Genomic DNA, 11,055 nt, shown 5'->3' with positions numbered 1-11,055 from the left:
AGGCTGCCTTAGTTAATCTCCATTATAAAGATAAACAAGATTCGTTTATCACCGGAGCAAGTAGCAATTTTGGGATGGTTTATACCTGTGCACAAATTTTTATGTGGCTGGCCACACAGTGTGGTCGGGGTTACTTATTCAGGGGTTACTCGAATACTCGGTCGGTCAGGGATTACTCGATCGGTTAGGGGTTATTCTCACACAAAAACACGCTAATCGACTGAGTAACCCTAGAACAAGTAACCTTTGACCGACTGAGTAACCTCTAAATACGTAACCCTTGAATAAGTAATTCTAGCAAAAACGCGTTAACTGACTGAGTAACCCAAGAATAAGTAATCCCTAATTAAATAGGTAATCTCGGATACCCGTGATAAACACAAGAGAAATGGAGATAAATTTGTATTTTCTTCTATTTTGATACTTACGGATAGTTAAAAGCATTCAACACAAAACAGAATATTCCATATTTTTCTATTGAAATTAAACGAACTTTAGGAGATCAAATATAGAGTAATATTTTTCTTATTATCATCGGAGAATTCTCGGACGATGTCCACTATTCCCGACGGCGGCAGCAGCGGCGGCGGGCAGAACTCACCGTGGCCCGACCTTCCCGTCGACATTCTATCATCGATCGCCGATCGCCTCGACCCAAAAATCGGCACTCTTCGACTTCGCTCTCTTTGCAGGTCATGGCATTCTTCCCTTTCTCCTCTTCCTTCCTCCATTACTTTCCCTCTCAAGCTCCCTTTTCCACTCTCCAATGGCGTCTCAACCTCTCCTTCTCACCTCTCTCTCTCTAAACGAACCATTTATCTCCTCTCTCCTCCTGAAAACCTCTCCAATGGTGGCTTCCTCATCAAGGTTGAGGAGAGAGAAGGTAAACGTAATGCCTTCTCTCTTTTTGACCCTCTTTTGTCTAATGCCAAATTCCCTCAACCGAAATTGAGTTTGAATCTTCTTGATTTTAGGGTTTCTGTTGTTTTTGAATCGTATGTTGTTAATTCTGCTTTCGGAGGAGTTTTGCAGAATCCTTTTAAGAAGGCTGTTGTTGCGAAGAATTTCGCTGGAAATGGTGATTTTATTGTTCTGGGTTTGAAATTAAGTGGGGAATTGTTGATTTGGAGAATTGGGGATGAACAGTGGACTGAAATTGGAGTTAATGGGCGTTCTTTTGATGATATTATTAGTTATAATGGAAAATTTTATGCTACTGCTGATAAAAAAGGAAGGCTTGTGATGATTGATTCTAGGTTGAAACCCTTTGATTTGGTGCCAAAATTGATGTTTGGTGAAGGTAAATGTACATATTTGGTAGAGTGTGATGGGAATTTGTATGTAGTTGATCGAGTTGGCGTTGATGACAGTCGAGACTTTAAGCTTGGAGTGTTTAAATTGGATGATAAGGGACGTTTTTGGGATTATGAGTTGGACTTGAATGATTGTGTGTTCTTTGTGGGTGATGATGCAAATTTTTCATTGTCTAGAAATGATTATCATGGTGACATAGGAAATGTCATCTACTTTAAGGGTGTCACTCTTGAAGATGATGGTGATAGAATTGGTGGAATTGATGAATTCACTAAAGTTTTCGAGATGAAAACAAACTCAAGTAGTTACTTGGTAGAATCTGAGAGTTATGCCAAGCTTTATTGGCCGCCTTCTAGTTGGTTCAGTCTGGCTGTAGCTCTTAATCTTCGCTGATTTAAGGTATGTCATATCACATCAACTTGCATTTACCTTTGTTGTTGGCTTTGCTGATTCTTATGCTTTGCAATTGACGCTTGTTTGAGTTTATTCATGACTAATTTTGTTTTCTAAATTGTTGTTATGTAATGTCTGTTTGTGCGTCGTGACTATACTTCAACGGAAAAGTTGCTTATATATGTTTATTTGATAGGTTGTAGAGAACTGGTACTTGATTGTTTTGGCCTAATACATGTTACAGAGTGTGCATAACAAAGTCCCACCCAGGCGGCTAGGCCTAAATATTTTGAGGTGGCTCTTTACCAATTTTTTCTCTTGTAGTGTATGTAGTCTTGTGAGTCCCAGTGGCCAGCAGTACCATAACTATACCTCCTAGATTGGATGGGATATCACTCAATAAGGATTAGGTTTGTATAATGCTCCGTTCTGATGATGATGATGAATTAATGACTATGAATACGATAGCCTCACAGATAATTTTAGTCATTTTTATTTCTAGCCTGTGCTTGTTTAAGATGGGGAACCACTCTCTTAGATGTACTCATCTCATGCTCATCCTAAAAATAATGGCAAATTGCATTTCCTGCATTGAATTTAGGGTGCTTAGATTATGCAATATCTTTATCATTGGTACATGAAAAATTCCTTTTATTGTAAGTTTACGTCCACAAAGTACTTCAAAGTCGGAAACTCAAACACAAAAATGTGGCTCTAGGAACGTGACATGTGTAGAGAGGAGGCAGTAAAGAAATCTCCTCCTGGGAAGGCTTTGGGGAACCTCATCCCTTTCTAGCTCTCTCTACTATTTTCGCCACTTGAACAGTTGAACTCGGATTTCCAAAATCATGTGTTCACTCAAACTGTAAGAAAAAACTTTGAAATTAAATACTCTGGTTGTGTGGATAGTGCTTGACACAAGTCCAAGTTTAGTCTTGTTGACTTTGTAACCCCTATTTAATGCTGTAGGTTACACATAGCCTTTCATGGAGAGGAAACCACGTAACAAACCTTGCTTGAAGCTTCTGGTTTTGTGCAAAGACTGCTTGTGTTTTTTTATTTATTTATTTATTTATATTTAATAATTTTTTATTTTTTTAATGAGACTGCTTATTTAGAATGGGACCTAGGAAGAGATAAACAGTCCTAATAGAGATAGACACTGTGTTTCCTTATTCATGTTGGAGGCATTAATACACATTAGTGTAAGACCTGTACTTTCCACTAATTCTAGTTCGGGGAAAATAAGTTCATTTAAGTACAAATAAGGTCATTTAAGTACAAATAAGTTCCGATAAGCGTCAATAAAGGTTGCCTAAAGTTTCATTTAAACTAAAATAAGTTATAATAAGATCTCATAAGTTTAGTTAAGTTTAAATAAGTTCAGAATTGTAAAGGGTCAATAATGGTTATCTGCTTGCCAAATCTTCCTAATAGCCCAAGCTGCCTGTGGTGGCCAATCTATGTAGTACAAATAGGCTTTTATTATTAAACCAGTCTTTTTTTTTTTTGAATACCCAAAGCCATTTAAAGTGTGGTTTTGTTCCATAATGGCAGCTTCAATGTTTTTTTTTTTTTTTTTTTTTTTTTTTTTTACTAAATTTTTTCCTTGCAAGAACTCTTATCAAATTTTCTATGGTGTTTAGACCATCAATGTCCCTGCAGCACTCCTGAAAAATCTTTAAAACTTGGCTAGTTATAAATAATATTTGTGGCCTACAGGTTTACCATCCAATGAGCACCCTTTAGCAGCTGTAACTGGTAACAGTAGTAAATTTTCTCTTAACTTCACAATTTCAGCTTATGCTCCTGGCAACTGTAATGTCAACAATAGGGCATGCATTGTGAAACTAGCAACATTTGAGGAAAGCCTCAAGTGCTTATAGATACTTAAATGGGTGCTGCCCTGTTTGAAATCTGAAGCTAAGAAAAATCTACAATGTTTTCCTTTTATTCCTACTGATCTGAATCTCAGCTAAGTAAGAAGGCTCTTACCATTTGATTTAATTTGAGAAGCATACAAAAAACAAAATTGTACAGTATCTGTATGACAATAAATTAGATACAATAGCAGCTCTAGCAGCAGATCATTGGTAAATCTTTAGAAAGGGGGTGATACAATGTTTCTTGGATAAAGGGTATGGGAATGAAGATGAAAATTTGGGAATTGTAGAGACTATAATGTTTAAACAATTAGGAAATGGGAATGCAAACACTAAAGCAATAAGTTATTTCTTTTGCGTAAAAATGTTGGCCTTTTTGTCTATAGCTACTAGCTCACAGTAATATGCATAAAGGAGGTATTAGAGCGGAAAAGACATTTTGATCCTGGAGAAGAAGTTCTTTTTTATTTTATTTTATATTTTTTATTATTTTTTGTTTTTAGTTTGGACGAAAAGGATTTGACCATGAGTGAGTGTTTTAAATATCTTGGGTCGATCATCTAGAAGAATGGTGACATTGATTAAGACGTGGCCCACAGGATTAAGTCGGGGTGGCTTAAATGGACGACAACCACGGGTGTGTTATGTAACCGAACCATTCCTTTACAGTTGAAGGGGAAATTCTATAGGACTGCCATAAGACCAGTGTTGGTTTATGGTACAGAATGTTGGGTTTTAAAGGAGCACATTAAAAAGATAGAGGTTACGGAAATGCGCATGTTAAGATGGATGTATGGAAACAATAAAGTTATTCTCACGAAAGTGGGTGTTGCAGACATTGCAAACAAACTAATGGTCTGTTTGGATTTAAGGATTTCATTTGGAATCTTGGAATTGGGTTAAATAGGCTGTTTGGATAACTCAAGAATTTGGAATTGTATTTAGCCCAAATCCAAGCCCTTACAAACATAACTGTAGCTTTAAAAATTTGAAATTCTAATACAATTGGCGTAATTTCAAATTCTTGTTTCTCTCACCACCACTACCCTCATCTATCACAGCACTCTTCTACCACGATTCTCCCTTCTCCACCATGGCACCGTTGCTTAAATACTTCAACCACTGTCGCTTAAACGCCATTGCAATGCCGCATAAGCCACTTTCACCGTCACAACCATTGCAACTCCGCCGCCGCCGTCGACCCCCCAAAATAAATCATTATTTGAACAATTTTGACACAAATTTTGTTGTTTACAAGATTGTTTTGTTCGATTGAAGCAAGATTCAAGTTTATAAAGGTTTAATTTCATCTAAATTAAGCTACTTCTTCATTAATTTGGAAGGTAAATTCATGATTTTCATTCTAATAATCAAATTGGGGAAAAAATTAGGGTTTATAGTCTTAAGTAGAAGCTTTGATTTTGGATTCACATTAAACAATCAAACTGCAATTTTAATAATAAACCAGAGAACACTAAATAAAATAGCGTAAAATTAATTTTTCTTTTTGGAAGAAATTGACGCTAAAAAAATGTTCCAAAACTTTAAATTGATAGTCAGTATAATTATAAATTAGTCAATTTTGTTTGTTAATTTTTCTTTTCTTTTCTTTTCTTTTTTTTTTTCAATTTTGTTTGTTCCTTCAATTAAAAATTATCCACTGATTATAAATTTTCTTTTTCAATGTTTAATTACTTTGTAGAAAATCTATTCTTCTTCATACATCAGATGGAATTTGAAATCCAGGAATTGAAATTCTACTATTTCCCAAACAAATATTTTGGAATTGAATTCTAAGAATTCAAATTCTGAAATTGAAATCATTCATTTGAAATGAATTGAGTATATCCAAACACAACCTAAAGGAAATTCACCTTTGTTGGTTCGGTAAGACGGAGACACCAGGGTACACCGGTACGAAGAGTAGAAGAGTGGAATCATAGAGAGCTAAAACGAGGTAGAGGGAGAATGAAAATGACTTGGTTGGAAGGAGTTAGGAAGGATATGAAGCGAATGGATTTGCATGAGAGTGAGGTTTTATATCGTAGGGGATGGAGGAGGAAGATTTTTGTGGATGACTATACGGAATAATCACTTTTGGTTCATCTAGTCAATTCCACTCATGGGATTTAGGCTTTGATTGATTGATTTAGTATGGGGGTTCGTGTGTTCATTTAGTTTCTAAGTTTCCTAATTTGAGTGAAAGGGAATGCGACTGTAATTGTCTCACCCCTTTAGCAATGCAATATCACTAGCAAATACCCGTGAAATAAGGAATAATAAGGAATGAATAAGTCTGTGATTGATAAAGCTTAAAGCTTCAATATGATTACAGTTGTGAGAACGTTCAAGAGGTTCTCTCTCTCTCTGAAACTAACCAACACTCTTCACACTCCTCCCTACTCAGTATCTCTCCTTTTTAATTTCCCCATGTCCTCAGGTGACGCCAACTAACTTGAATTCCCCCTTTGGTAAGTTATTTATAATGGGTGGCTTGTCCTGATTCATCCTACGACTTGTAGAGATCCTGTGCAGTAGGGGTTGTTAATGAACTCCATAGCATGCTCTAAACTTGGTTTTTCTCTACAAGAATCTTTATCTTTACCAAAGATTTGAATATTAAACCCACTTATGTAAAGTGCAGGCATGTGGTGGCTTGTGAACCAGTACGAGTCCATCCTGCCAGGCATGTTGTGTGTCATGTGCTTGGTTAGCCAAGCCAGTATGGGACGTCCCGTGAGAGGGTGATATATCATGTTCTGACCCTGCACAAACGGTTCAGCACAATCCACTGCCTATTTGTTATATCAGTTTATATAGGAAAATTTTAACCATTGAAGAAATAGAACATGGATTTTTGCAATAAATACAACAACAACAAAGCCTTAGTCCCAAAATGACTTGGGGTCGGCTAACATGAATCGTCATAAGAAATCGTATAATATAAAGAAAAATACATAACAAAATCATCATTTAAAAGAGTTTGGAAAAAGGTGAGTAAAGTGGGTAAACGAAAGAGCATTTAAGGAAAAAAAATCTAGGGAGTTTTAAAGGGAACCAAAAATAAAATTCAAGAAAGTTTAAAAGAGTGGTTAAAACGTTGAAGTAGAAAACATAAAGGTTTGAGAAAACTTTAGTAAAGGAAAACAATACAGTTCATAAAACATTGGTGGGCTAATAAATTTAGAAAGTATATATAATCACGACACGTCGTTGACGTGAATTTTCTCCCTCCACACTGACACTGGCCTATCCAACACCATATTTTCCTCAATCCCCAAAGCACTCAACTTCCATGCTTTTGTAGCTCAACTATCATGAATTCATGATAACAGTTTCATAGCATACTTATATGTTATTTACTAGCTCTTAATTAATATGCTTCTTTGGATGATTCACATGTTGCATTTTACTGGATTATGTTGATAATATGGAATCAAATATTTTTATTCCTAATTTTTTTCATCAACTAGATTGTATTGTCCTTCTATTAACCATAATTTTGATCATAGGCTTTGAGTGAGTATAGTTTGAGTTTCAATATAGAAAACTCATTGTGCAACAATTGCATGCAGGTGCGCACATTGTCTTCTTCTGGAGAAACATCCTGATTTCTTGCAATTTCTGTGGAATGCTGTGCTGTTGGTGTGAGCCTCCGAGGTCTGGTGTCAAGCTATTTCTTTCTTAGTTTAAATAAAGTTGCTCTGTTTATTATGAAGAGTGGACTTATTGAGGAATTAACTTCTATTTCAAGGATGTATAGTATGGAAAACCGTTGTGGGCTAACTTTGACAACCTACTTCATCCTCTTGTAAGCAAATTGGAGTACATGCCCTGATGCCCCCTTCATTCACTCAGGAGGAACAATTTAATCCAACTCTTGACCAAGATTTAATTCACATTTACAACAACCTTCATCTTTTGTCAAAGGCTTTCGAACAATATCCAAAGATGTGGGATGTCGGCAGAGATTCATTAATTCTAGGAAAAGTACATGATTTTTAGAATTTTCGGAACTCTCACTTGATAAGCTGGAGTTGGAAAGCGAGTTGCTTTTTAAATATTGATGTTCTTCATTTGATATGTTTATGTCTAATACATTAAAATAAGCTCCCTATTATTTTGCAGCAATGACTTACATATGGATTTGCAATTTTTTTTATTATTATTATTTTTTTTCTCCGGACGATTCCATACCATAGCCTTTGGTAATGGTTTATCGTCTAACTGGGTATCTACATAGTCAACGTAATTAGCTGCCCTCGGGGTTTGTCTAAGGATAAATACTCTGATGCTAAAATAAGTGAACGGGATGATATGAGTATAAAAGGTGGTTTAGGAGTGTTTAGGTTAAAATCGTACCTTAAAAGTGAAATATGCTTGGGTATTTATAGAAATTTCAAGCTGGTGTCACGTGTCGGTCCAAGTAACTGCCTTGTCAAGTGGACTGAGGGTGTCCACATGGTCGGAATCAGGTCTCTAGTCTCTACGTGCCTAGTGAAATAGGCCGATATGGGTATAGACTCTATAAAGCTAGTATTGGAAATGCCCTAAATGTCAAGATCTAACCTAGATTATTAGACCCATATCGGTGTCGGTATCATCCCGTATAACTTGGTGCGAATTTTTTTTTTGTTTGATACATAATTTCTACCACTACTCTGTGGATGATTTGAACTCCTGACCTAGTGCGCGGTTTGATGATAAGTTTCTCCTTGTATAAGCAGTATAACTGTGAGGAAAGGTCCTATCTAACCATAGTGTTGATTTTTAGACTGTTTATAACTCAAATGTATGGAGATTATGCTCTGTTTTTGCTAAACATCTGCACTTCTGACACAAATGGTAAACTTCTCCAAATTTTAGAAGAACAGTAGGATGATATTGGTCTCAATCCAAGTGGTATTATTTATAATTGGATTTTATTGAGGAGGCATCATGACCTCAATGTCTTGATAATTATCCCACCTTAATATTGTGTTAGGTAACGATAATGAAAGCATTTAGTTTGTTGGTTGTTCGAAGCTTTCACCTTGATTTCTGTCCATTGTTGTCACATTCAGTTTTTCACTTCAACTGTTTCGTAATAATTCGCTGCAATAAACTTAACCAGTACGATTATATCTTAATGGCTACGGAAAAAATAGATATGTCTCTTTGAATTATATGTACAGAAATAGATCCAAACACTAAGTATTTAAATGAGCTACAAGGACAATACAACTCACAAACGGAGATAAGGGATTTAAACCTGCCGCAATCTACAGGCCTTCACATTCACGCTTGACCTCAAGAGTTAAGACTACATCTTTAACCACTAAAGTAAAGCCAAAATGTATTGCTGAAATTAATTTTATACAAATTGTAATAGGGCCCTGGGCCCCTGGCTAGTTGGATCCCAATGCAGCTCTGCAACTAAATATCAACCCTTTAGCAGACTAGCAGTTTAGCATATAACTTTGGTAAATGCGAAACGACTAATACGAGTAGATACTTAAAACAACTGTATAATCCATTCATCCCCCTCCTCATACAGTCCTACCCACATCCATATAAAATTTGGGAAAATTCAAGTTTATCTCTGTGATAAACTTGAAAATATATCTCCTCTCACAATATATTGTTTTATGTTTATTTTCAAAATAATAAAAGTGAAATAATAAAGTGGCACATAAATCAATGCGAAAAATTGTTAGGGGAGATTAACTTGAAATGTTAATCTCAGAGATTAACTGGGGCTCCCTCATAAAATTTATACTACTTTCGTTTTAAATTATTTGTAACTGTTAGATATTTTTTTACTCACACTTCATATCAAACCGTTACAAATAATTTAAAACGGAGAAAGTATACCAATCATATATTTATGGTTTATACACTATTATGGTGGATATTTATCCAATAGCCATACCAGTCTTAGTGGGTTTATGTCTAAATCCACGTCCGCTTCACCACCCAAGTGGTGGAATTTGTTATATACACCCAGGTGCACCGTTCACCCAAGGTTAGTTTTTGGTCTTTATTTGATGATTAAATGAAAAACGATCATCAAAATGAGAACAAAATACTCATTGATATACGGTGCACCTGGGTGTATATAATTATCTCTCCCCAAGTGGATGTCTACTACCTAGCTATTACTCAGTTTCTCACAAGTCACATATATTCATCTATTATCCGCTTATTATCCACCTACATCCACTTGAAACTATTTACTTTATAAAAATGCATATATAAGAACTTCCTATATTCTCAAATTTTTGTCCATATATATATATATATATATATATATATATATATATATATATATATATATATATATATTTATTTATTTATTTATTTATTGTTAATTACTTGACTCGAACTCGATTTAACATGCATAGATGAGGAAAGATCATAGTGTATGAGGAAAATAATGTGTATGGGAAAACATATAGAAGGAAAGCATGTAGGGAGGTATATATATATATATATATATATATATATATATATATATAGGGAGTGGATCATGTGAAAACAAGTCTAAGGCTGAAAACTAAAAACAAGTAATCTAGACCATTGAATTCTAATCTGACGGAGGAGATTATATCCGTGTGATAGTTATTCTTGACCGTGGGATTTGTTCCTTGATTTCTGAAAATCCATCCACTCCTCTACTTTTTACTCTATTTTTCTTTCTCTTCCATCTTACGTTCACCATCTTCTTCATTCTCTCTGCTTCCCAATTCAATATCAATGTTAAACTTCATCAAATTATAGAGGAATTTGGTTCAATCTTCGTCAATAGCTTCAAAAAGTGAGTTTTCGTTTATGATATTTGTTTAATTTGGTATTATATACGTGTTTTTGGAAATACCAAATTGATTTTTCGATTTGATTTTTTTGGGATTTAGTAATTCGTGTATTAGACATACACTCCCTCACTTCTTTCTCCTTCACGCAACTTCTCTCTCTAAAATTGTTCATCAATTTTGTGCGATTTCTTGTGCGATTTTGCGTGTTTTGTTCATCAATTTTGTTCGATTTCCAGTGCGATTTTGCGACTTTTGCTCATCAATTTTTTCGACTTTTTTTCATCAATTTTGTTCGATTTTGTTTGATTTTGCGATTTTCTGTTCCATTTTGTTCGATTTTGTTCAATTTTGTTCGATTTCCCGTTCAATTTAGGGTTTTTGCTTTTTTTTGTTTGATTAATTTGCGATTTTGCTATTTTTTTTATTTATGATGGTGGGGGTTACAATCGGTGTTTGTGAGGGTGGGTTTATCACCGAAGTTTGGTTCGGGGGTAGGGGTGAACGAAGAAGATGAGATCGGTGAAGAGCTGTGATTGACTTCCGTAATTGGTCGTCGGAGAGTGGGATTGGGTTGAATCGCCTTCACTGATTGAGCGAGATTTCCAACACCAGGTTTGGTTGCACCCATTGGAGATACTGCCCCACCTCCAAAAACAAAGGTGTGGGATCAA

The 11,055-nt window shown here is 35.4% G+C and overlaps 1 protein-coding gene across 2 annotated transcripts; it reads left to right on the top strand.

The window, feature by feature from the left end:
- The first annotated feature begins 396 nt into the window (after positions 1 to 396).
- Positions 397 to 7,743, top strand: LOC110727038 (F-box protein SKIP23-like). 2 transcript variants are annotated; one of them, XR_002512449.1, is made up of 3 exons: positions 397 to 1,713; positions 7,166 to 7,250; positions 7,345 to 7,743. XR_002512449.1 is itself a non-coding variant. In XM_021906571.1 (2 exons), the coding sequence occupies exon 1, from the start codon at positions 553 to 555 to the stop codon at positions 1,705 to 1,707; it is 1,155 nt and encodes a 384-aa protein (XP_021762263.1). In that variant the 5' UTR covers positions 397 to 552; the 3' UTR covers positions 1,708 to 1,713; positions 7,166 to 7,743. The 2 variants fall into 2 exon arrangements, 1 of the variants encoding a protein (XP_021762263.1); XM_021906571.1 differs by having other exon boundaries at positions 7,166 to 7,743.
- The last annotated feature ends 3,312 nt before the right edge of the window (positions 7,744 to 11,055 follow it).

This window comes from Chenopodium quinoa, unplaced genomic scaffold, assembly GCF_001683475.1.
Source record: "Chenopodium quinoa cultivar QQ74 unplaced genomic scaffold, ASM168347v1, whole genome shotgun sequence".
Taxonomy (NCBI): Eukaryota; Viridiplantae; Streptophyta; class Magnoliopsida; order Caryophyllales; family Amaranthaceae; genus Chenopodium; species Chenopodium quinoa.
The sequence above is the reverse complement of the archived record's forward strand: the minus strand, read 5'-3'. Positions and strand labels throughout refer to the sequence as shown.

Excerpts from the sequence above, each read along its gene's own strand:
- LOC110727038 (XM_021906571.1), top strand. The coding sequence starts at position 553 with ATGTCCACTATTCCCGACGGCGGCAGCAGCGGCGGCGGGCAGAACTCA.